General features: G+C 33.6%; 1 protein-coding gene across 3 annotated transcripts in view; it reads right to left on the bottom strand.

The window, feature by feature from the left end:
• Window positions 1-27920, bottom strand: part of LOC149421694 (uncharacterized) — a 253161-nt gene that overhangs the window by 114612 nt on the left and 110629 nt on the right. Inside the window, exon 1 of one of the 3 annotated variants that reach the window (XM_089635018.1) lies at window positions 26718-27707. The exons of the other annotated variants lie outside the window; for them this stretch is intronic. Within the exon in view, the coding sequence (XP_089491144.1) occupies window positions 26718-26770 (53 nt within the window). The 5' untranslated portion in view covers window positions 26771-27707. Of the gene's footprint in view, window positions 1-26717; window positions 27708-27920 lie in introns of those variants that run through there. 3 annotated transcript variants of the gene reach the window in all.

The raw sequence follows: 27920 nt of genomic DNA, 5'->3' as shown, positions 1-27920 counted from the left end.
GATATGGAGATAATAATATTTCGCAATTGCATATCTTTTGTTCGGTAATATTATATTTGAGAGGGTATGATATTGCTTCACTCTAAGTAAGTAGTAACTACCAGGTGAAAATGAGGTGTCAAGAGGGTAAGTCGTTTGGAGGGTGTGATCAGATAGGATTAGTGGAAGTCGATTTCAGAAGTTAATAAATGCGGTTGGATTAGTTGGGTTTTAAGAGTCGAGGCGTTAACCAATCTTATTTTAACTTCGAAACTAAATTAAGAGTAACAGTAGTTGTTGGACGAGATTGGCTGATTTTGTATTATCTACCACGCTCCGCACAAAATTACATTCGATAGTACTCTGTGCTCTGGATTGGGGACTTCGTTTTGATTGACTAGTCTTCTGGAGAAATAACATTTGGGAAACGCTGTTATTGATTGCATTTTCCTGGGGAAATCTTTGTATTCTTTCATCTATTTTTCGACTGTAGTGATTATCAAACTGTGGAACGTTCAATGAAAACCCATTTCCAATTCATATCAAATTGTCACAACTTCTAAAGTTTTAGTTCAAGTGTCTACCCTTCTCGTGGTGAGAGTATTTAAAATTTATGGATTTTGGATTAACATTTCAATGAGAATATATGCATTATTTGTCTGTAGTTTACAGTTTAGAATAGAAATATTTTCTCTTGCCATCTATCGTGCATTGTATGGTACTTTCATAAGCGGTGGTCACGTTTGTAACTTGTTATGCTTTTGACTTGTTTGAAGTTCCCTTGGGTACGTGATCCACTGAGAAATTCTTCTTTTCCATCTTCCGCGACAAATACAGCGAGTTTTTTCTCAGTTACATATGGGGCGCTCAAAATAAGTTAGCTCAGACTATGTTTTTCAATAAAGCTATTCAATTTCTTTAACACTTAAATCCTTTATTTGTTCAAAAAAATCTTTTTATTACATGCGTGTGGATTTGCAATTTAAAACGCATATTCGAATACCTCATTATGGTTTGGAAGAATGTGACGATAGGCCAGTGGTTAGAGAAGTCTCCAGGTTTGCAGATGTTCCCGAGTATGACTATTTTACTTTTGTGTTTTTCTATTGTTATTTATTGTATGGAATGTTTTAACTATTTGCGAATAATATTTATTGGATAACAAACACCTTTGCCATATGTCACTTAAAGTGGTTTGCTACCTTTGGTGACTTAGCTTGGGTGCCCGGTTTATGGGATGAAGTTTGTCTGGGTCTTGGCAGCGGATGCATACATTGCATACGCCCACATACTGCGTGGTAGGCCGAATCGGTAGAGACTAGTTGAGGGAGACCTTTTGCCCTCTCCAGCAAGCCTCTCTTGGAACATTGCCCTATACCACAATGGGAGGGATTAATTTATACGTCTGTTACTCCTAGACACAGTGAACCCCAGATTCCTATCCACCCCACATACCTTTTCCCTGCTTTCCTAAAAAGAAGCACAGCATCCCCTGATGATTACATAGTCCCGAGGGAAATTATTTTTCTCAGGGTCTTCTGAGTGGAGCTAATATAATTTTTTTTGTATATACTAAATATACGACGAATTTAAAAAAAAGCTTAAACTCTAACTAAGGGCTATTTGTTACTGTAAGTTTTTTGTACAAACTACTCCTTTGGGATCTGACTTGCATTTCTCGAAAAAATCTTTTGAAAGAAAAGAAATTTCAAAAAATTATAAGTATTATCAAAAAATATTAACATAAACAACATACTTTTTTTCTTAGCAGGTGACATATTTTTTGTATCTACGTTTTCATTACGAATAATTTACCTATTAATTGCTTATCCTGCAAAATAAAAAGACATCGAAAAACATAAAAGTTATGTTGTGCTCGTCTGTTTAAATATTTGTCTTTTTACTTTCCCAACTTCTTTTTCTCCTTCTCTCCTTCCCACGACCTTCAGCCTCATAAAATACCCCAATTGGGAATGCAATAGTCTCACTGGCTCTAGAAGGTTGGGAACTGTTGAGATTCTTGTGCGGTTTTGCATAAAAAAACGTACCTGCGAGTAAAATACATGCAATTTAATTTTTTTCCATTTAATACATATTTTTTCGTATAAATCTAAAAATTGTATTCGTTTTGTTCACGTTTATTTCCAGTATTGAGTTAACACATTCATCAGGACGCATTTTCAAAGCATGGCGGTAAAAAAAAAAAAATTTCTTCACAAAAAAAATTCAAGTATTTTTAAAAAACTAGGGTCAACCAACTTTCTTTTGTTGCCATAGGAAAACCGTCATTTAATAATAACCCTTTATTTAAGCACAGTGATTTATACTTCACTGGATGACGCACAACTTGTGGGGCAAAAGCTTATTTTTAGATTAGGTTGAGATATCGCACAATATTATAGTTCAACATACACAAAGGATTACGTTAAGCGAAGCTTACCCTTTGAGTGTCGTCTGCCGGAGTAATAATTATACACAGTGACAATGAGGGTGGGTTTAATCTTCTCTCCAAACCTCCCTACAAATGTTTGCAGTCTGAAGGGTAACTGAGGAGAAATTGTTCCTCAACTAACTAGCATCCAAAGTCCATATTTAACAATAGAAAAATTGAAGGGCTCCCGGCAAGATATTTCAACCTTCGTTTTAGTTTAAGGGCAGTTGAGTATGCCATACGAGAAGAGAATACAAACTACTTGAAAACAAAACAATTCAAAAGGGATAGAAATGCATTTTAGAGAGTTTCAGTTGTATTTTTAATATTCTGAGTATTATATCTGAGATTAAGATTATATAGAAATATCCACTAAGAAAGTATATTGGAATAATGAATAATATAATACGTATGTTTATAATGTGATTGGCGACTATGTATATATATGTATTTTTATTATCACGTATTTTGATAGTGAAAAACTTACAGATTTTTTTTTCAAACCAGAATTCAAATCTCAATAGTTCTTGGTATCCGTTAATTAATGGCTACACCAAAACTAAACGCAGTAAAATATTTGAAATTATACTGTTATATCTCTTAGAGGATTGGAATCAGCAACACAATATCGCAACTATATACATAAGCACACACTTCACGACAATCTTCGATTACACACCTGCCCTATGAAGGACACTGTAATGCTGTCCGAAACGTTGGTTAAAGAAGGAGGTAGCGCAACATGGCGTAATACCCCAAAACTAAATCATAATAATAATTAGTTTTTCCTAATCTACACCATTCAAGAGATAGTTTTTTTCTTCATCATTGTTCTTTTCTTAATTTAGCACGTTATTTTATATAGAATTGCTCAAAAAAAATTTATCCGTAGTAATATTATATTTATTTTTATAATAACTTAATGATTAAAACCTAAAATTTTCTGAATTATTCAAGAAAATTTGAGCAATACTTAAAGGAAAATTAAAAAAAAAAAAATCAGAAAAAGATACGGTCGCATCTAGGACGAACCCCAGAACCTCGCCTCGCCATATTTTAATAAGGGGTTGTTTATTTCTTATTTAAAGTCTTAAAAAATCTGAATCTGAACAAATAATAGCCCTAAAAAATGAGACTATGAAAATAGCAGCATTTCCGCACATCATCATCTATCATGTAATATTTATGAAACCTTAAAAATACACAAAAGAAAGCAGAAATATTGTAAGAAAAAGACATCTGGGACGTTTTATCGAAACAAAGATGCTTACACAATTGAAAGAAGTGCTCTTTAGTATCGCTCTGGTGAATAAAGAGGTTTTATAAAATAAACACAATAGAGTACCCAATTTCCTCAGTAATAAATAATAAATGAGTTCACAATTAGTAATTAAAACTGCACTTTCTAGTTATGTAATACATACATCACTTAGGACGGGTTGTTTCGGAGAATTTAAACAATTCATGAAATTTCAACTTTCATTTTAAAATTCTGTGAAAGATTTTTTCATGTTCTGCATTTATTTCAGTTCTTTCAAGCAACTAGCCTATAATGATATAATAATAGAACTTTGATAGAACTTTCACAGCACCAGAAAATGAAATTTGATTAATTGTTCAATTTATCCGAAACATCCTGTGCTTAGTCTTTGTGGGATATAACTGTGTATTATACAAGGCAAATCCGAGACCACAGGCGGTATGGTACACGCTTTAATGAGAATACAAAGTTCCCGCCTCTTGATGTTCCTTGCACAAACAGTCACTAGTTTCTCGAGTGTAGAGCACTTTAAATTTAAAGGTACTTAGAGCAATAGAACCTACCGCATGAAGCAAAACCGAATGTTTACTGCAAAATTGTGCAAGTTCAGCAAATATTATAATAATTTTCACTTTGCAATAGATATCTTTTTACTATTAGATGTCAATTTATAGAAAAAAACAAGGGTCGTTGGTCCGCATTGTGGACATTAATCCTAGGTAAATCTTGGTTCCAGTTCCAATATATTGGGCGTTCTGTGAAGGGATAGCAGATTATTTTAAGTTGAATTACACTAATCTTGTACAGATTTTTTGCCAAGCTTTTTTTAAACTCCTTTTTAGGTTTATTAGCTTTTCATTCTAAAAATTGGATTTGTGAGCTTAAAATACACCTTGCAAACATATGTGGTTATTATTGTGAATTAGTATTATTAGTAGTCCTTTTTTTATTTTGGACCATTTTAAAAACAATTTAAATTTCCCATTTTACTATTAGTCTTAAGTTCTCACAAAATTGGTGTTTAAAATTTTGAAAAACTTCTTTTAAAATATGTACAAGTTGCAATTGTTTCACAAAGTTTTAATTCATTTGATGGTTGAACAGAAAATCTTGTTACATAACTTTAAAAGAACTTGTATTCTTAGAATACTTTGGAAACGAAACAAAGTTAGAACGACCCAGAGTTATGCGCCTAACTTTAATGACAGAATGTCTTATACATATTAGTTATTCAAACACGATCGATAATTTTAATTCTGTTACATAAATTATGAGCTTTGCAATATTTTCCACTTGAGTCACGCAAACATCATTATTCTTAAATAGTTCTCCCTGAACAAAATAATAATTTCTACAATGTTTTAAAAAAATATTTTGCTATTATAACTTCAAGAGTACGTTATTGGAAGTGGATTGATTTACGTCTTTAAAAGAGTACGTTACTAGACGTGGACTGATTAATATCGTTAAAAGAGTACGTTACTAGACGTGAATTGATTTACATATTTAAAAGAGTACGTTACTAGACGTGGATTGATTTACATCTTTAAAAGAGTAAGTTACTAGAAGTGGATTGATTTACATCCTTAAAAGAGAACATTACTAGGCGTGGATTGATTTACTATGCAAACTAATCAATGCTGGTAATATATATATTTTTTGTCACATTGTTTAACAACACGGTTGGTTTTGGTTAGATTACTCACGTTTTTTTTTACGTTAACCCCACACAGGAGGCCTTGAGGAAAATAATTTCCCTCAGGAATATGTCATCTTTGGGGACGCTGTGTGAAGTTTTTGTAATAAAATGAAGGAAGGGAAGTTCTGGCAAGGAAAAGGGTACTAGGGGTGGGTAGGAATCTAGGGATCACTGTATCCAGGAGTGATGACACGAATGAATGACAAATGAATATATCCCTCCTACTACGGCGCAAGACGATGGGTAAAGAGAGCAGTTGGGGAGGCCAAAGGGTCACCCCAAACCAGCAACTCCCGATCTGGCACACCACGCAGCTGGTGTGTAGGTGCATCTTGAGCACACGTCACCCGATGAACCTCGGCACCGCTGCTAAATCACTAAACTTTGCGAATCACTTGTGGTGGCCAATAGCAGAGGTGTTGGTTATCCAATAAATAGTTCCCGGGGCAGCGGTACCCAAGCCCGCCAAGGTTAAAGATTGCATAATATTTCTAAAACGTAGTATTATAATTATGCATCGTTTTTGCACAATTTAATAACTTCAAATTACATATTTCATTAAAATCTTCAGTGTTAAATTAATATGTGATGAAAATATAATTATTTTCGATTCCAGCCCAGCGTTGGACCGTGTTATTTATAGCCCCTGTGAAACTTTATTAATAACGCACAGGTTAAAACGGTGAAGACTCACATTTTCATAAAAGGCGAGACACGAAAATGATAGCGTCCTTATCGAAGACTTGGTAAAATAAAGGCTGTAGCTGCGAAAACGGGGCTTTATCTACCTGCGTATTTCAATTTAGTACCCACATTCAATGCCGTAACCCTTTCTGTAAACAAACGTTTAAATCATACGATAAAGTCTATCTCTCGACGTGAAAGATAATCCTAAAGGTGGAACATTTAATTAAAACGCCTCGTAAGTTAAAACGTTTGTAAAAGTTTTAAAATAAGTATTAAATTTAATTGGAAAATCTATGGGCTCATTTTACTTTATACCAAACTGGCTTACCCAATTAAAAGCACTGTGTAGGTTGTTTATATTTATGCTATCTTACACAGTTTGGAAACAAACATTAAAATTAAGTTTTAATACTTTACGTTGGTATATTTTTTATTACTGTTTACGAATTCATGATTAGCATTAAAAGGAATGGTATGAGAAGTTAAATGAGGAAATAGTGTCATCAATCCCTTCGCTACCGGTGCATAGCCGGAAAATATGCCAAACGCGCACCAAACATATCTACACGGTTGACATTTTTTTTAAAATTCAGCTGTTGAACGATTCGCGGACCTCCATGCTTTCTGCCTCCTATAATATAGATCTCTTAAAGACTCATATTCACTCCTTCATTTCCTCAAAAATCCCTTCCATACAGCATCCCCAAAGATGACAAAGGCCCTGAGAAAAATTTTATATCATAATTTACAGACTCTTATTATAGATGATCTTCTTGGATTTGAATCTAGTTCAAAACTCGACGTTGATAAATATTTTATTCATTTGGGATTTTTTCGCATACCTACGTTAAAATTCACTATATTTACACCTCAATCCAAAGTGAAAAAATTTCGCTGAGGAAACACGACTATTAAGAACAGAAACTCAGCTTCAAATAACCTAAGCTGTATTTAGTAACCAGATATAAATAGCCAAGATCTTCCCAACCTTTAAATTCCTTTACTTCTTCCTCGATCCTTTATCCATCAGCCTTATAACAATCCCCATTAAATGGGAATGCCATTAGCCATCGCCTTTATCACCGCATATGCGGTACAGAAAAATGGGATAGTAATCAAATGTTATTTATCACTTTGGTTTTTAGGCGTTTATATTTGATCGATTAGGAATTAGAGGCTCAACTACCAAATGTTTAAAAATGTTAACGAAAATCATGGCTTAGACGAGATATACACGTATTTATTGTAATAATTTATTTCATGCGAAAAACAGTGATTCCTGTAACATAGCAAAACAAAACAAAATTTACAATTATTAATGTACACACATTAATTAATTACATCGGTTTTAACGCCTATGCTTCCTAGCCCTGGTGAATTTATCGTGTAAATGAAACGTAACACGTTCCAGAACATCAGGATTGCAAATGTTCCCAGTGAGTAGCCTATGTGCTAATAACACCATTGCAATTTTTCTCCTAACGTCTAGAGCAGGGGTTCCCAACCCCGAGCCCGCGGGCGCCGTGGTGCCCGCGGAACGATTCTTATGTGCCCGTAACTATTCGAAAGTGAAATAATTTTTTCATAAACTATAATTAAAGATGTGAATTATTTTTATTTATTTGTTAGAGTTTTAATTTGTTTGAGTGCCTAGGTTTATTAAATACGTTCGCATGTTTGCGATATTGTATGTATGAGTGGTTCATTTGCTGACAGTACTTATCGCAACCAGTCTAGCGGCGAGCCAGACTGCACTCTTCACGCTAGCCTGGAACGGGGAGTGCTATTTGCACATCACTGTTTGTACATGCAGAAAACCCGAAGTGAACGAACGCCACGAACTGAGCCGATGAACGCCAAAGGCGCCAAAACACATGGCACATGACGCTGCCAGCTCTGTCTGTCAGTGAAAGCAATAAGCATGGCCCCGACAGCCAAACTGAGAGTAGTGCTCGTACCGTCCCGATCGGTTCGGCGATCATCGGATCGATTCGGGTTTTCGGCGTGTGTACAAGGAGTGATGTGCAAATAGCATACCCTGGAACCGCGTTGTTGTCATTTTGATTGTGATTGCTGCCCCGAGTTTGTCGATTAAAAATAGGTGGTTCCCGCCACCCTACCAATATTTTAGAATGTGCTCTAGAGTACAAAAAGGTTGGGAACCCCTGGTATAGAGTCTAGACAATCCTAGTTTCCAGTGAGAAAGTCCGAGGGATACACCCAAGCTCCCGCATGTAAAGATAACGCATAATATTATATATTACCGAGCCACTCTTGAGAATGCTGCGAACCAGAGTAAAGTAAAGCATATTTATGACTGCCGCATTAGAAAAAGATTTTGGGTTGCAGATTACCTAGCATTCGCATGGCAGAATTGCAAAAGTGATTCTTATTCTTCGTTACTGAAATATGATTCAACTAGGTACCAGACATTTTGAAATTAAAACAACGTGTACACTTTGCCCTTGTAATACACAAAATGATTTCAATGTTAAAATAAAGTTCATTTTGATTATTCCACTCTACTATGCCGTCGTACCGATTTGTTATTGAATGGAGTCCTCTTTCAGGCCGTAGGATGTACCCAACAAACCCCATCTTTCGTATGTGGAAGCCAAAATTTTGAAACGGTACCAAGATTCACATACCTGGGCTCCCTGATAACAAACAATAACAACACTACAAAGGAGATCCAGAAGCGCATCGTGAATGCAAACCGCTGCTATTTCCGCCTACAAAAACAAATAAAATCCAGACTGCTTTCCAGAACCACCAAGGCATTAGTGTACAAAACACTAATTAGACCAGTGCTTACGTACGCAGCCGAGACGTGGGTTCTAACTAAGAAGAATGAGCGAGCACTGGATGTTTTTGAAAGGAAAATTTTGAGGCGCATTTTCGGACCGGTTCTAGAAAATGGATTTTGGCGCAGACGTTATAACAATGAGCTCTATACTCTGTTTAAGGAGCTAAACGTCACAAAGTTCATAAAACTGGGAAGACTTCGGTGGCTAGGTCATGTGGAGAGAATGACCGAGCATCAAGAACCAAAGTCCCTGCTGAGCTCAAGACCGATAGGGAGAAGGAGCCTGGGAAGGCCAAGGTTAAGATGGAGCGACAACGTCCTCAAAGATTTGTCTGCCTTGGAGCTTCGAAACTGGAGAGAGCTGGCGCGGGACCGAGATGAGTGGAGGAAGACTCTTGAGGAAGCCAAGACCCACCAGGGGTTGTAGAGCCAAAAGCGATGATGATGAGGAGTCCTCTTTCATGGTTATACAGGTGTACAGTTTAATATCGCAGTAAATAACAAAAAATTACGAATCTTATAGACAAACTTATTTATCAATTTATATTATTTTCATACCATCTGCACTTTTAAAACTTTTTTTCTCTTTTCTTATATTATGTAAATCTAAATGGAAAATGAATTGTACCATGTATTAAGTTCATTTTTAAATTTTTTGGTTATTTATTTGGTGTTGTTATTGTTGTAAAAATAAAAAAAAACCTTCCATTGGCACTGCATTATGCAGCAAATCATGTAAAATGTGTATCATGTAAAACAAAGCATATCAGGGCATATAAATAAATGAAAATAAAAATAAATAAATTTATTAACAAAGAAAATAGAATTGGTCCAAAATTAGACCCTTGGCGGACCCCAGTATTTGTGAGATAAGGTTTTATTTATTTATTTACGCTCTAGTTGGCTTTTACGTGAAATTAAAGTAAAATGTAGTTGTGTGTTGCGTTAACTATTTGTTGTACATAGTAACAACGATACAGCGAGTACATGGTATTGATTTATATAATAAGTAAAGTTACGTAGTTTAACTCACAGTTGAACATAAATGTGTGAAATAATATAGAAAACGCACTAGGTACTTTAAATAAGAAATAAGATTAGCAAATTAATTTAAATAAGAAATCTGTATTAAATAAAAATTGAGAAACGTAGAAAAATGTATATTCACCATGAGGTGGAAAACTAGAATTTTTCAGAAATTTTTATTGTTCGTCGTTGTCCAAAATATATTAGACATAATACGTGGATACTATTAACCATTATCATTCGTAGTTATTATTCAAGTCGTCTCTAAAACCATGCTGCTGTTTTACGAGAAAATGTTCTACCTTATTGTAGATATTATGTTTTTGTATATGTTCAAATAATTTGGCCGTTGCTGAAAGAATCACCCCTGTCTGCAGTTGTGTACACATAATTTAGATATATTTATATAATATATAAATACCTCGCGGCAGAGAATAGCATAGTGAGTTCCCCCGATGAGGCAGACGTTAATCGATCCGCCATTGTAGCTCAAGGCTGATTGAGCCCGCGATTAGCTCCTGTAATATTATTGAAAGCCATACATAACCAGAGGAGTAAAGAGAAGAAGGTTTCGAGAATATTCATGAAGATATTTCAACCGCTAACGAAGATAACGCAGGAAGTTCGCCAAAGTAGAAGTTTTCCGCAGACTTTCGTCATATTCCCAAGCGTAACTCACTTATCTTTCTGATTTATTCATATTATAGGAGGTCACTGTATAGTCTTGCTGGTTATCTCTGCTAATCCATTTTTATTATTGTACTAACATTTAAATTAGACAATCTTCCTTTACATTTAAAGAGGGTTTTTTTAAAATATATTCTCAATTTATTAATAATACATGATTGTTAATTATATTTTCAATTTATTATTAATACACGGTAGTTAATTATATTTTCAATTTATTCTAATATATGGTAGTTAATACAGTTTATTCATAATATATGGTAGTTAATACAGTTTATGTTCAGCAAAGCTACCACATTGCTGCTTGTATGCCAGTTCTACATTAATATTTGGTGTTAATTAATGAGAAAAATGAGAAGAATTGTACATATTACGTTCATAGTTAGGTGGACAATATTATTTGTAATGTGTCAAGACTATAAGAATATTTGGTCTGCGGAGGAAAATTATACACTAATATTTAGTTCATGAAATGTTTTAAAACCCTTATAATAAATATTATTTTGTGTTCCCGATAAATTTTTTTTTTGAAGCCTAAAATTCCCGCAACTTTTCGTAGGAATTGAGTAACTGCCTATTTGAATACTAGCTTTACACGAGGTAATTTTTTTATTGACACCCCAACTTGTGTCTTCTTCGAGGCTTATTAGTTTGACATTGTTCCAGTTTATTGATTCAGAAGCAAGTTTTGTTAATGTGAAGGAATTTCAATACATGTTCACAATTAAATAATACATCATTGGATAATAAAACTTCTGTTTTTATCAATCGTGTTAATCAATATTTTTTTTTCCGCAAAGATTATTAAAGTTGTAAAGAAGTAATTACATTCGTGAAACATTAAATTGTTTTGTAGCAATTCGCGAAACAAGAATGAAACTTTTGAATAATAATTGGTTGTTCTACTTTTCGGGGACGATTTAAATGTAAAAATTTCCTTGGTTTAAGCTGTCCATCAATTGCAAGGAGCCCCTTTAAATTCTTCGAAAATAAGCAAGATCCGAGAGCAGAATTTCCTGAAAGCGTCCGAAAACGTTCTACCTTGTTTTAAAATTGCTAATATATAAGAACGAACCCACTTAAGTAATCATATTTGAATGAATTTATAAAGGTTCAAGAAATTATGAAAATAATTTGTCTTACATTAAAAATGCGAGATATTATGAGAGGTTATTTAGCATATTTTAAAGAAAAAATGTTATTTGAAATTTTAAATAAAAATATAAGGTAAAATAAAACTATTGAAAACTACAAATATAGGAAAAAATATACAAATGAAGTATACAGTATGAAATATACAAATGGATGGTAACAAGATTAGACGTATGATTCATGAAGATTGAAGTACGTAGAAGTCCCAGAGAGAGTCCTCGTCCTTTGTATGATGAACGAAATAGACTGAAGATAATAAAACGATGACGTCACATACGAACCAATATTTTTTTTTTGAATAATTTTTGTGAAATACACATGCTTGATGGACAGTAACAAATACATATATATTATGTTTCGCGTAGATTGAAGTAGGTTAATACCTTTAATTTTATTTTTATTTTCAATCAATTTAGTGATATTTATACACTCGGTATGAGAGAATCCAATTACCTGCGATTGAAAACGAAAGCAATAATGTGAATTTATTATTTAAACCTATTTATTTGATTGTACCGGTTTCTTGCAAGAGGCATCTTCAGATTGGTAAAATTGTAAGTAAATCTATAATTTTAAATTTATTTTACTCAACTTATAAGAAAGCAATAAAGTTACAAAATAAATGTAGTAGGCATTTGAAATTTCAAATAAAACAAACAAATTAAAAATTACACTTTAAGCATATCGTCAATACTTTTTTTTAAATTTTTACACATTATCCTTTACTTTTATTTTTTATTCAGTATTTCTTAGAAGATCTTCCCCGCTCTATATAGAAACGAGTTCTGTTATATTAACTTCTTTCGAAAACGAAGACTTATTTCAATTTTTCTACTTGCAGAGTTAATATGTTTGTGTTTATTATGTTTTCGCATAAATTTGAACTCGATTCGTTGCTAAACATTTTAAAAATAAAAACTTTTTCATTTAAAAACACAATTTTTAAAAAAGACATTACGTTTTTATCCTTTAACGTATTTAAATAAATATATTGGAACAAATGTTCCGTATAATTTTGTACATTTGCAAAAAAATCACATTTAAATGTAATTCTCTCATACATTATCAGTTTGAATTGAATTTAGAAATAATAAACACTGAACAATTTTTTTATGAAAGCCTTGGGTTTCCAATATGATACCGTTTATCCGATAAAATTACTATTATAATAATAATGTATTTAGTAACGCCGTTTTTTGGGGCTTTTACATATGAACAGCAAAAGTTACACAGTATTTATTAAACTTCAGAAAACATTTGTATTTGTTATTTGATAAATTGAAGATGTCCACTGACTCGGTATAATTATTTCCCTACATTAGTAGGTATTCTGGGTAATACAAACGGTAGTTCCAGAATTACGGCACTAAAATAAATCCCGACTTTTAGTATTACGTAGTGGGATCCGAAAGTTTATCAATACAAGCAATTTTAGTATTACGAAGTGGGATCCGAAAGTTTATCAATACAAGCAATTTTAGTATTACGTAGTGGGATCCGAAAGTTTATCAATACAAGCGATTTTAGTATTACGTAGTGGGATCCGAAAGTTTATCAATACAAGCAATTTTAGTATTACGTAGTGGAATCCGAAAGCTTATGAATACAAGCAATTTTGGACTATCAAATGTATCATTCAGACTTTTATATAGAAATATCAAGTCAGTGAAAATCTTTCTCTCTGACAATTTAAGCATATACATTTCAATGAAAAGAGTTATAAGCTCAACAAAATTGAAGGAATACCAATTTTGAAACTTATAAAATCAAGCATTCATTTTGCATTCTTTCAATAGCTTTTACATGCGGATACATTTTGCTGACACCATAACGGATGATGTCTTTATACGTTTGCATATTGCTTTATTTCTGTGTGCGAATGAAGAGTAGCACTCTAATAATCGGCATTCATACAAAATTGACGGCGCACTTTAAAACGGGTAGCTTTATCGATCCAAAATTTTTCGGTACTATTTGTATTTGGTACCTTACTTTTATGCGATATAATAACTTTAAAGTCCATTTTAAACTCTCTCAAAGTTTTATAGATTCGTCTCCATTATAGGTGGAATAATTCCAAGCATAACTTATACTTTTAAGGTATTATGTCATTAATGATTTAGATCACATCGTTCAGTGCGCTGAGTATATTCAATGCAAACTTTCTATTTCTTTTTTAACTTAAATTAATATCGAAATGGCTTTTCATAATGGATCTAAAAAACTTTTCGTAAAAATATCTTTAAATATTCATACACGTAAAAAAAAACTTAACAAATATCCACAGTCGAAAAGATTTTTTTAATCCTTATTGGTTTTTTGTGATATTAAATTTATGATTCTGAAAAACTTTTTAAAAGCACACAATGTTAAAGGATCGACGATTGAAATAACGTTGAGATCTGAGTACCATTTTTTATGACGAACTTTGATGGAGAGGTGATCTATATAAACTATACCTACAGCTAATCGCATCATTTAAAAAAAAGTGAGACCCACAAGAGCGTCCCTTTCTGTACTGCACAGCGCAAAAACAGGGGTACTATCCCGAATGGGCAGCGTTGTGAAAAAACTTTGTGCGTTGTAATGCGGAAAAAAGTCAAATGAGGCGATTACTTACAACCTCACAAGAACGCACCAGACCTGTCTGTACAGTGTAAAGGCAGGGAAGCTATGGTGCCGCGCGGTCGGACAACATTGTGGGGCGGGTTAAGTTAGGGGCTGTCTTCACATACGGGCCGTCTTACACAAAGACGAGTCGAAGAAGCGGCCGGTTCTTATGAAGCCAACCTCAACTGTAAACGGATGTTCCGCTCGAGCACGTCGAGTTTCACGCACGTGCACCAGTGCACCGGGGTTCAATACTGCTAGCTCCTTAGAGCATTATCCATTTAATACCTGTAGAACAGACTCAGCATGCCCGCATTGCGTCTGTGCATTAAAGATCTCAATCGGTTTATAAACAATGGATTCAAAATCAGACGGACTACCCTCCTTTGAGCAGAATGAAGAAGTTGTATCAAGAATTATAGGGCTCCAGCCCAGAGGTGGCTTCCAAATTCAATTTTTGGACGTACTTGAGATTTGCTTAGGGTTAGCATCTGGTTACTATTGAAGAATTTGCTAGCCCCGTACAAGACGCCCAGTTTCTTGGAAGCCAGATTTACTCGGGCTTCTATAGAGCCAAGATAAATGTATTAATAAAACATGATATTCTGATAACAATTCGTTTCTTTTATACTTGAATAACAATCTTTAAAGATATACCATACGCCTTGTATACAATAATGTACAATATAAGTCTTCAAACGAGCTTATGTTTCCCTTAGCAACTTCATTGATTTCCAGTAAAACCGGATTTGCTTTCCAATCTATTCCCATCTTACTCCATTTCAATAATATTCCACTAAAGCGGAATCCCTTCATTCTAATGTTTCGTCAATATCCTTTCAGATACTCCAATTACTTTTATAGTGAGGCCTCGAACGGAAGCTACCTACTTGTGATTTTTTTGTACAGAATTGTATAAAATAACTTTTCTCGTTATTTTGTATTGGGGAAATGAATTTAATTATGTGAGGGCTTGAATTATTTTCTTAACTTTGTCAAGGAATTTGTTGTTTCGACGATGAAAAAATATTAATAATTTAGATGAATAACCGACTTCAGTGAATTCAAAAAGATATTTCGTTAATAATTTGATTGGAAATTTCTGAGAAAATATGTATTTATTCAAATTGAAAAAGAAAAAAAAAACTATATAAATCATGAAAAAGTGTTAGTGAACGCGAACCGAATAAGAAAGAAATAATCAAGAGAATCAATAAGACATCAAGAGGGTTTTGTTTTCGATTTCTCGACGAATACGATACGACTTTTTATTTTATTAAAATGACAAATAACTTTAGGTACATCACTTTATATTTATATACACAATCTACATTTTTCGCGAACAACGTTTTTTATGTGATTCAATATCTTACAGCATGAGCACAAAAAACCCAAATTGCCCAAAGCAAGAGAAAATATAGTATTCACAATTTTGGTAGATTGTGAAACTGAAGAAAGCGAAAACGTGAAAGAAACGAGAAAGAAGCTGTTTTGTTAGTACTGAACTAATCAAATATTGTTACATATCTGTTGGGAAGTAAGAGCTTCACAGATGCACTCATAGAGGGCAGTGCATAGAGCTTGCGTGGAACTCCGTAAGATGGCAGCTAGTGGCCAGTAGTCGCCAGGGCCAGTGAGAATGCTCCCAGACAAACTTAATGTTCTCAGATCACAATTAGCCAACTTCTAGTTAGGTTAACTATCGAGTCACCATTGTAATATGCGAAGTATTAAAAAATCCCTGATTTATCCCAAAGAACCTATTATTTGTAATCTCCTTCCATGACGAGTTGGAGAACTGTTTGTGGGAACACAATAATATCATATAATCTATGGCCATTTCAAGCAACGTTTCGATTCTGAATTGTTATCTCTTAGTACAGAAATAACTATATATTTTACTGTTGAATAAGGAAGAAATATACAACTGATATTTTTTTTTTGTATAAAAGTTTTAATAATTTTTCTTTGATTAGAAAGTGTCTGTGGTTATAAAGTCATCCAAAGTTGCCTTTCTTATTAGCTACAACAGATCAATTAATTGAAAAATTAATTTATCAACGTTTTCTGCCCTCCTCGCCGTCACAAGATGGTGAGAGGAGTTGAAAACATATTGCATTCAGATAAGAATTTTTTTATTATTTTATATTGTGTGTAGTGAAAATTCTTTATTATTCAATAACTGAAAGTTTTTTTTTCAATTTATCGCCTAAATTTAAAAAAAGAAATGCATCGTACTGCACTGATATAAAACAATGACACTAAAAGTGATCTTTTGAAATCGATCCGCTGACCTCTTAAAGGAATAATATTCCTAGAACCTCCACACCCTGCATCGAAAGGTCGAATAGACTAGGTCGCGTCCGGTATAATTCCTGCGGGAAAGCATCCTTCAAATCTAGCTAGTAAGATCAAATGGCAGAATAATATAAGGCTAACAACAGTGGCGGTTTGTCGGCTTGAAATGTGGGGAGGCACAAACATTTTTTTAAAAGTATTATGTATATGTTTACGTCAAACTACAATAATAATAATTTGTAAACATGATAAAGTTAACACTAGACAGACTCCAAATTCGCCGTACTAAAAGAATCTAAACAATAGCTATACTCCGTAGGCACTGCTCTCTACATCACAAAATGAAACAAATCTTTGTTACTAGATCTAATTGTGAATGATCGGTTCGTGAATTGTGACTGTTTGTTGTTTGAGGCGAGCTTCAAACTAAACAGTGCTCGACCACGTCATATAACATGCAATAAGCGCCTCTCGGAGGCGGGCCCTATATCTGCCTCACTAGCGTAATATTGAAATGCGTTGTGTAGTGTGAAATAGTTTTGCGAGCGTAAATCCATGTGTGGCCAGTCGCGTAACTCTCCTGGTATAATGAGGTATATAAAGACAACCAGGTATAGGTACAAATAAAATGTAAGTATTTAAATTGAAGTCATATTTAATTTTAATTGTATGGATACTTGTATATTTTTCGCCTTTTCTCCTTTATTTTTTTATGGAGACACAACCTCCCCTGCCACATTGTTCGAACCGCTTCTAAGTTACACGTAATTTAAACAGAAGAAAGATGCAGCGTTTTTATACTACTTAAATAAAGCAATCCTAACTGAAAATCGTATGCAAAATATAGACATACCGCTGATAGCTGGGTTTAACATCTCAGTCTTTCTCATAAATGACGCGAATAACAGACAAGTTTAGTGGTTACAACGGGGCTCTCAGAAGCAGGACTAAGCTGTGGAGTATAGAGGGGTAAAGCCCCGTAGAACATTTTCTAGAAAATAAGGAAACATTGGTATCCATAAAAAAAACGTAGAATTTATTAAACCAGCGATGATGTTAAAAACGTGTAACAAAAAACGCTATTTTTTGGATTTATTGGATGTAAGGAAGAATTTATTGTGAAGGTGTTACCTCTGAACAAGAATAACAACGAGCGCGCATTGTTTGCTGAATGAAATTTATCAATAACTTCCGGCAAACAGTTCAACTATGAAAATATAATATCTTCCGTGTGCGTGCGTCTCATGTAAGATGGTCTAATGTGGTTAACTCTATTAAATTTATCAATTTGTGTATCAAAGGACGGCGGCCGTACAATAATGTATCGTTTAAATACAAGGTTATCGCATAGCGGGCTTTGTCAAACAGAAGTCACTTCACACTTTGCTCCTCATAGTGAGATGAATGAATCTAATCACAAATGGTAATCCTTCTTGAAAAAGACCATTCTTTTCACGTTAGAAATATCTGTAAATAGGTTATACTCAAACGACTGTCATCTAAAAACTGCGCGTCCAAAATGGCCGAAACTTTGGTGAATAACAGTCAAAAGATGCACAGCTATATTCACTAGCTTTTATTGACGAGTAGCGCCATCTTTGTGTTGAGGTCGGAAACTTTTCAGACCACCCTCGTAGTTACAAACACTGAACAGCTTTCTCACTATGACTAAGATTCTTGTAATGACTAAAACCCATTTCTTCAGATATATCCAAAACAAGAGGAAGTAGGTATATAGAATTATTTTTTTTCAAAGCATAATCTTTACTGTCTTTTCTTATTTTTTTCAATTTCCTAGCCACCCTTTCGTATTTCGTAGTCTGTCTCGGGTCTAGAAGTCTGAAAGTCTGGTGAAATTTTGCGTTAAGTTCTATTTCAAATCGGTTCAGATCACACTTGTAGAGATTATCTGTTCGGTGATTTAATTTAATTCAAATTTGTAGGCTTTTAAGACCTTCACTGCTTTTGCTTATTTTACATCCGTTTAGGCTTTACGTCTTATGCATGTATATATAGTTTTTATTGTTGTTAGATACTATCACTGTCGACTTTTACATGGTTGACATTAAGGACGAGTTTTTTCGGAGAATTCGAACAATTCATCAAATTTCAACGTTTATTTTCGGGTCTGTGAAAGTCCTATATAAGTTCTGTTATTATATCATTATAGGCTAGTTGATCGACATAACTTAAATGATAACAGAACTTCAAATAATCTTTCACAGAACTTGAAAATTGACTTCGAAATTGTTCAAATTCTCCGAAACAACCCATCCTTCATGTCAACCATGTAGAGGTCAACAGTGTTAACACTATTATTGTCGTATAATGTGCATGTATATGTACGTTCTTATGTATTTGTATAAATTGCATATTATGTGTAAACGTAAATTATTTATACATCCATGTACATATCTCCCTCAAACTAAATTAAATAAGTTGTTTTTTTCAACGTTAAAAACACCCAAAGACAAAAAATTTCTAAAAAGTAGTTGTTTGGGACTTTCCCATTTCTTGCTTTATTTATTTTTAAAGAATTATTGCCTTTTTTTAAATAAATATTTGAAAAAAAAATCGTGATGTAACACCAACGTAACTGTAACAATAATTCCTAGTGAGGAGGACTGTAAATATACAACTCTACTGCCCATGTATTTTAAAATCATTAATTTAAAAAAGACATCTAAAATAAAGCAAAAAAATCGACCAATTATTATATTTATTGCACGCGAAGTTGAATAATTCGCTTGTAAAAGTACTTCATTTATTTAAATTTTATAGCTCGGTGCATGCAGAAAATTAACCATGAGTACCTACGGCCCAGGCTTATGCAATAAGCCCACGAGCTAAGTATCAGATAAACTTCCATATAACGTGATAACAGGTCGTTATTTTGTGCCACTAATGTTTTAAACCGAGTAATTATTGACCATCCATTCCCTTTGCATCCTTTTATGATGAACATTTGCCAATAATTATTAATAATGTCGATTATCACTTGAACGAATGATCGTTTAGCTATTTTTTGATGTTTTCATCAAAACCTCATAAAAAAACATATGTATTACATATTATAGTTAAAGAAATACAAGTATTTTACTTTCTAACTAAATATAAGCTATACAGTATTGATATAGATAAAAATTATATTTTTATTTTATTTAATTTTTCATATGTTTACAAGACAAGGTTTTATGCAAAACACTAAGAATAACAAATTATTATAAGCAATAATTATTAGCCTAAAACACAAATATAAATTGAAAAAATCTTCCGTGCACCTGACCGGCAAACAGAGGGTGTGGGTTCAATTCCCGTCGACGGCATTTTTTCTCGGAATTTTTTTTCAATTTATGGTTCTATGTCTGCTTAATAATTATTCCCCATAATAATAATAATTGTAGACAGTATAACAATAGCATATAACATCTCATCTTAACAAACACTGTACATTCTGTTCGCTCATTTTACGATCGAACAATTTTTTCTTAAATTTACTTATTCGATTCCCCGTTTTCAGGCTACCGGGAAGGATATTGTTCATGTTTAAACCTCCCTTTTAGTCTTTACTGTACGAGTGTGCATTTTATGATGCTGTCTGGTATAGTTTTTGTACGCTTGTGACGTTTTTATAAATGTTGTGTTCGTGTGTATAAGTCAATTTTGAATTTTGTAGAAAAAAGACATATATGTTATATTAATACAATTATCTATTTTTTAATAAGTTTAAGTTTTTTTATACTTTTATTCTGTATTATTTGTAAATGGTTTAAGTCTGTAATGAATTACTGATATATGTTTTTGTGCAATCGTCATTTCTTTATTCAGGTTTGTAGCTAGGTAGGTATCATTCTCTACATTCATTGCTACTTTTTCAGTTAGTATTATTAAACGAATTTCATAACAAATACATTAAAAAAAATAACTAAAAATACCTTCAGCAAAAATTCAATCACAGAATAGAAAATTGCAGATCAATTTAATGGAATCAATCGATTTAAACCAGGAAAATATGATTTTTGTCTGTGATCCAACTACATATCTACTGTATATTCAAAAAAAATCTTCTGCAAATAGAACAAATCGAAAAGATAATTCCTTTTTTATTATAGTGTTAATTGTAGATGCACATTTTTCTTGTAGTTATTAAATCACATTGTTGACTCAATAAGGTATCGATACAAATTGAAAATATCTCCCGAGTAAAAATAAATGTCCCCAACGGGAATTGAATCCGTGCCTTCTGATGTCCGGTCAAGTGCTCTGAAACCACTGAGCTATGTCGGCTTATTTCCAACCCGCCAAATGATTCAATATGTACTAGTACCTCAATCAACTGCTTATTATATTTTTTCCACCTGTAAACAATCAACTTTATTTTTGTAGGAAAGGCTTTTTAAGTGCTAAATTTCTCGCTAGATGGCGTCGAGACATATTATATCTTCATTTATCGGTGAAATATTTTTGACTTGTCAAATATTATTATTTTTTAATTATAAACTAATGTTTATAAGATAAGGTTTTATGCATAGCATAATCCAAAGCAAATAATTATAAGCAAAAATTAGTCGCCTGAAATATCAATACAAATTGAAAATATCTCCTGAGTAAAAATACCTAATATAACCTAATAAACAATATAACCATATATAATATAACCTAATAAAACCTTGTTTTTTAAACATTAGTTTAACATTAAAAAATAATAAGGGTATAAATTTATTTGATACTCCATCACAAATATTCCCTTGAAGTTCATTTATTAAGATAGCCGCTGAAAATTGAATGAACCTCAAAACCGCAACCTTTCCGCAGGAACCAAAAAACAAGGACATCCTATTAACGGTACGCCTCTCTGAAATACCTCTTAATCGTATCCTCCAATTCTTTGGACACCGTTCACGGAAAAAAAATAGTAATAAAAATCTCTTTCAATTATTCGTAATCCGGTTAAAAACTTGATTGCAGGCCTTTGAGGAATGAATCGATAGGTTTCATGCCATCGTTTAGTAAAATATAAATGTATTATCACGATGTCAAAACACGCATTCATAAAATCCAAATATTTTCGCATGTCGTTATTATATATTATCAAGGCAAATGCAAGTGTTTGAAAACGTTGTAGGGTAAATTATAGGGAGTTCACATCTCCCGAAAATAATGACAACATTACTTTTACCCACATTCATGTGAGGCTGGTATCACTGTGAACCCGCGCGCGATACCTCGCGCGGCAAATAATTCACTCTCTCTCCAGCGGTCTAGCTGCCGGTTTAGCCCTAAATCTCCTCTGACACACGCAATCTGTTTTGTTTATAAAATTATTGTAACGTAAATAAAAATTTAATTGAAATTATCCGAATTCTCATTTTTACACACCGAGAGTAATCACGCAATCTTGGATTCTGCGGATTGGAGAACCACAGCCTACAGTCCATTTAAATTGGCGATAATCACAATCCTCCAAAACGTTTTCCGATATGTAAGGAATTTACTAAAAGTTTATCAGAAAACGGCCTGCAATCCCGTTTTCAACCGGGTTACCAATAACTTGAAGAGATACTTAATAGATTAGCAATTTTCATTTTTCTCCGTGTAATAAATGAGATGACGTCTTGGAGAAACTAAATAGATAAACGAAATATCTCCAACCCGCTGCAGGTTATCCTACAGTTATTACATTTACCGAAGTAGGCACAGTACTGGTTTCAGACCTCTTAGCTGCAGGTTGTCAGGAATAATGAAGTAGCCTCATAAAAAATACGATGAACGCGTAATGGGCACAATTCACGAATTAATTATTTCATGAAACGTCCCGGGATAATTTATTTACAAAAACGTTGCAATTTAAATTGTCCTCTTATTGTGAAAAACTCTCATACTAACGATGCAATATTATTTTATGAAATCTCACTTAGCATCTTCGTTGGTTTGAAGAAATTAAAACATTTCATAAACAAAACTTTATGCTGTTATGTATTGTAATTAGAATATATATATATATAATTGATTAAGGTTCAGCACCAAAACTTTCCCCGAATATCACTTTGTAGTTTGCTATCTCTAGCACTACTTGAAATGATTTATTTTAAAAGATTAAAATTTTGGGGATTTTTGTCAACGGAAATATTTTTATATACATTTTCCTGACTATCCATATATAACTTATATTTGTCGCGTTTGAAGACTATGGAGGGTGAATTATATAATTTTCGGTTGGATCTGCTTCGCGTTGTTTCGGCTGAATAGTATTTGTCGCGTTTGCAGATTACAGAGGGTGAAGTATATAATGTTCGGTTGGATCTGCTTCGCGTTGTATCGGCTGAAATAGTATTTGTCGCGTTTGCAGATTACAGAGGGTGAAGTATATAATGTTCGATTGGATCTGCTTCGCGTTGTATCGGCTGATGTAGTATTTGTCGCGTTTGCAGACTACAGAGGGTGACGCATATAATGATCGGTTGGATCGGCTTTAGGTTGTATCGGCTGAAGTAGTACGAGTATTTGTCGCGTTTGCAGACTACAAAGGGTGGAGTATATAATGTTCGGTTGGATCAGCTTTAGATTGTATTGGCTGAATATTACGTTAAATCGTTTGAAAAACTAACGAATATATATTATTAACGAATATATATAGTATTTGTCGCGTTTGCAGATTACAGAGGGTGAAGTATATAATGTTCGGTTGGATCTGCTTCACGTTGTATCGGCTGAAATAGTATTTGTCGCGTTTGCAGATTACAGAGGGTGAAGTATATAATGTTCGGTTGGATCCGCTTCGCGTTGTATCGGCTGAAATAGTATTTGTCGCGTTTGCAGATTACAGAGGGTGAAGTATATAATGTTCGATTGGATCTGCTTCGCGTTGTATCGGCTGATGTAGTATTTGTCGCGTTTGCAGACTACAGAGGGTGACGCATATAATGATCGGTTGGATCGGCTTTAGGTTGTATCGGCTGAAGTAGTACGAGTATTTGTCGCGTTTGCAGACTACAAAGGGTGGAGTATATAATGTTCGGTTGGATCAGCTTTAGATTGTATTGGCTGAATATTACGTTAAATCGTTTGAAAAACTAACGAAGATAAATCAATAAAAAACTGAAATTTAGAGAAATTGATTGAAATTTCAAAAAAAACTATTTTTTTCAAATTTCATATTCAAATATGTCGGTGGTTCTCTCTACAAGATTATAATTATAATTATATGTTTTTAAAATATTTTTATGTGAAGAAAATGTTTTCTTCGTTCTTCACATGAAGCATTACACGAAATATGATGAAATTATTTTTTAAAAGAATACGATATAACAAAGCAATGTACCTTTAAGTTATATAGTAATAAGTAGTATTGATCGATGTGATGTCAGGTCAAGTATAAACTGATCCCACCCAGTATCTGGCCAACTACATCAGGGTTTGACATTTATTACGAACAAAAAACACCCTTTTCATTTTTGCCCGGGCCCCGGGGCACCTGGCGGCGGCCGCCTAAGTGACAGTTGGGAAATCGGTAAAAAAATTTATCAAAAACTTTCCCTAAACCGGAAAAAGATGATACTTTATTTAAGCAAGCTTCTAACAGTCAGTATATGTTTTTTGTTTTAGTCATAAGATATGTTTCTATTTGTGTGTATAGAGAACCTCTCAGTAAAACCACTAGTTTATTTAAAAAAAATACATTTAATAAATGCATATTTTTTATACCGCTCTGACCATTAATATATCCAAGATTAAATATTATCGACCAATATCTTTGTCACTTAGTGAGTAGCGACAAACACATGCTTTCTCAACTGACAACGGAAGGGAAGATTGATAAAGGACGCACTTCATTGATTCAAAATTAGCGTGACTGATGTAAGTGCATTTCCTTGGCTTGTTTTTGCTTCTTCCGGCGTGAAGTGATCATTTATTACAAAATAATTCCCGAATCGTTTAATAATACCCATTTAAAGGGGAGTACAATGAAGTGTGTACAAAGAATTTAAAAGAGAGTTCATTAAAGAGTGTATATAGAATTTAAAAGGGGTTAAAAAAAGAGTGGACATAGAATTTAAAAGGGAGTCCAATGAAGAGTTTACGTAGAATTCATATGAAGATATATGAAGATATAAATAATTAAACTAAAATTAAATAATTGTAGTTGAAATAAGGATGAGTATCATAAAAACAATATAATAACTTTATGTTTGTTAGGTTTTACTCAAATAAATATCCAATATATATTCTAGCGTGTTTGCGTGGGTTTCATAATACATAACACGCCATTCATATAAAATTAATATCACACAAATAAGTAAAACACACAACATCATTGGTAGTAGCCGTATAGTCCAAACGTCGGTATTTTTCCCGTATTATAAACCAGGGCAACATTTTCCTCTTTTTATGGTAGAAAAAGGAAGAAAATAAATCCTTGTCAGATTATTCGCATTCCGCTATTCGTATGTCTAAAAATAAAAATGTATTTTTGATAGGTATACAATATTTAGATACTATATACATATAATTTTAAGTAGATGAAAATGCTGTAACTTTTACATGCATTGGGTCAAGAACATGTTTATGTTATTTTTTCTGTTCTTGGTGCTTATTTCGGATGACATTGGGAAATTCCAATTTTCCTATAAGTTGAAAATAAAGATAGGAAATGGATTTCGTTGATTGCTCCCCAAAGATTCATGAATAGAACATGCTACGGGAAATGAATAAGAATGAAATGTCCTTGAGATTATTTTGTTCGACTAACTTAGACGTGGCGCGGCCATTTCAAGCGATTGGAAAATGGTGATATCGCTCTATGCCAACATGGAAAGAGACGATACCGCTCTATGCTAACTTGGAAAGGGGCCACACAGCTCTATACCAACTTTGAAAAAGCGTCAGCCGCGAGCGAATTTCCTCGAAACGGAAACTTAAGATTATATCCTGCAATATTGAAAAGAGTTGCCGCGAGACGAATTCAACCGCATTTTCTCTCCGCGATTTTATAGAAATTCACAATTTATCGAAGGTATTGGAAACGCATTCGATTCTTCACTAGAAATAAGTATACAATTCCACAGAATCCAATAACAAGATGCAATGGAAATAACGAGCACTCTCGAGAAATTACAGAAATAGATACTTTTTCAAAAAATCTGAAATTGTTTGAAATGCAGCTCTATTCAATTCTTGAATGTATATCTTGAAAAAGCGAGTTGATTGCTGATAGAAAGTATTTATATATTTCATGTCAACGCTGGGTCCAATTATTTGTTTGCTTATGTTTGTAAGAAGGAATTTGTCTTCCCTCTCTGTTTATAATTATCTGGCTTTTGAGAAATATACAATACGTAGTTGTTGCAATTGACGTACTATCAAGATCATTTTTGAAAGATGTTCACTTCCTCCAGCTTACAGAACAGACATTGGCATGTATCTTCCACGAATTAAAAAAAAATTATTCATTGTATTCCCAGTAGGATCTACAAGGTTGTATCTATTCAATGAAATACTCGTTAACAAAGTATTAACTTAACCCAAGCACACAAACGCACGGGTTAACTTCTGACTAATTTTGTTTATTAAGGTGGATTTCAAAATTATACGATCACAGTAGAACTCTGCTACCCAACGTACCAACCTAACCAAAATTTTATGAATTACATATTATATATTTATATGTTATCAAAACAGTGACCTGTTCAATGTGGTCTAGAAAGCAGAGTTTCAAAACCGATATTTATACTAAACGTCTGCTTTTCAATTATCTTGCTGATTGTATGAAACATTCCTGTTATTATCTTTCAAAGTATGATATTTAGATTTTTTGACATTTGCACGTTTCACGAATTGTCGTTCAATTATTTCGCTTTTGAACAAATAGTGATCAGCTTACAAACATTACAACATGCTTGAAAACTGATCACAATTTTATGAATAGCTGAAATAGACCGATAGTCGTCGTTTAACGTGAAAATTTCAAATGCCAATAACAAAGATATTTCGGAGCGTTTATTTGATGTTAAAAAATGACACGGCAAATTAACTTCCCACAAAACACGAAAAGGATGATGTGCCAAAAGGCCAAGGCACAAACCATAAAGCGGGGTTGAATAAACGGCTAATCAAATCAGCTCCCGGCTCCTTCATTGGCGATCCTTCTGTCCGTTATAAACACAAGACACTTCACTTGTCACTTCCTCCCAATTGTGCGCCCTGCATGTATCACCCGCGGGGCCAATCAGCGCGCGTACACACTACGCACACGGTCACATAAAGTCACACACCGCCACAGACACAGGGACAGGCGCAGAGACAGGCGGAGGCACCCAGAGGTACCCAGCGGCAGTCAAAGGTAGTCGACCAAAACTTAATTTATTACGTCGATGCGTAGAATGACTAAATCAGTGGCCGTAACGAGCCAAGATTCTTCGGGTTTCGTAAGAAAAACTATGTTTTTCTTCACGTTATGCAAATGTGGACAGAGTTTTCAACTAACACGACAAACTGCAACACGAAAACGTTAAAATTTATAAAATGCATTGAAATTTTACAGTATTTTTCCGTATTAAGAAGCAGTGGCTTGCAACATGTTTAAACATGACAAGTATTTCGTGAATTGTTTTTAGTCTTATTTATTTTAATAAGAACGTTCTTTGTTAGTCTCATTTTCAGCTTTCACTGGTAAATTATATAGAATCAGGAAATTTCTATTTTTATTCATCTACGTGAATAGAGTTTTTAACAAAAATCAATACACCTTTATTTTATCACTTATTTGAGAATACTTACATTAAAATGAAATTGCAAAACTTATTCTACTTTATCTACTATTTTTTGTCAAGATTATCACACACTACTATCACAGTTTTACCAAGCACAATATATATATATCATATTGTCAAAGCTCTTCAGAAAAAGATAAATTTCCCGAAAAGACTCAAACACACGAGCACGTCTAAAAGGCTCGTCGCACGCTCACCGGAAAACACTAAACTGAGAATCGTTCACGATCGTTTTTGGAGCCGAAAAAATCGTTAAATGAGTATTTCTACTTGTGCGAGTCGTTTGTTTGCGTCCTTACGCTACGAAGATACCGAACGAATTGTCAATTCACGGTACAACGTCACATATGTATGATGGATAAAGCTAAACATGTTACGTACTTGGTACCATATGATTATATTGTATGATGGTTAATGTGTTATGAATTGGTAGTATTTGATAGCAAGGATGACATTGTAAGCTAAAGCGTGAAGGCATCTGTAGATATAGCCTTTCAGAAATGACAAATATTAAT

Source organism: Hesperophylax consimilis, chromosome 8 (genome assembly GCF_061612785.1).
Source record: "Hesperophylax consimilis isolate HC1 chromosome 8, BYU_Hcon_1.0, whole genome shotgun sequence".
Classification (NCBI taxonomy): Eukaryota; Metazoa; Arthropoda; class Insecta; order Trichoptera; family Limnephilidae; genus Hesperophylax; species Hesperophylax consimilis.
This window is presented reverse-complemented; position numbering and strand designations above follow the sequence as displayed.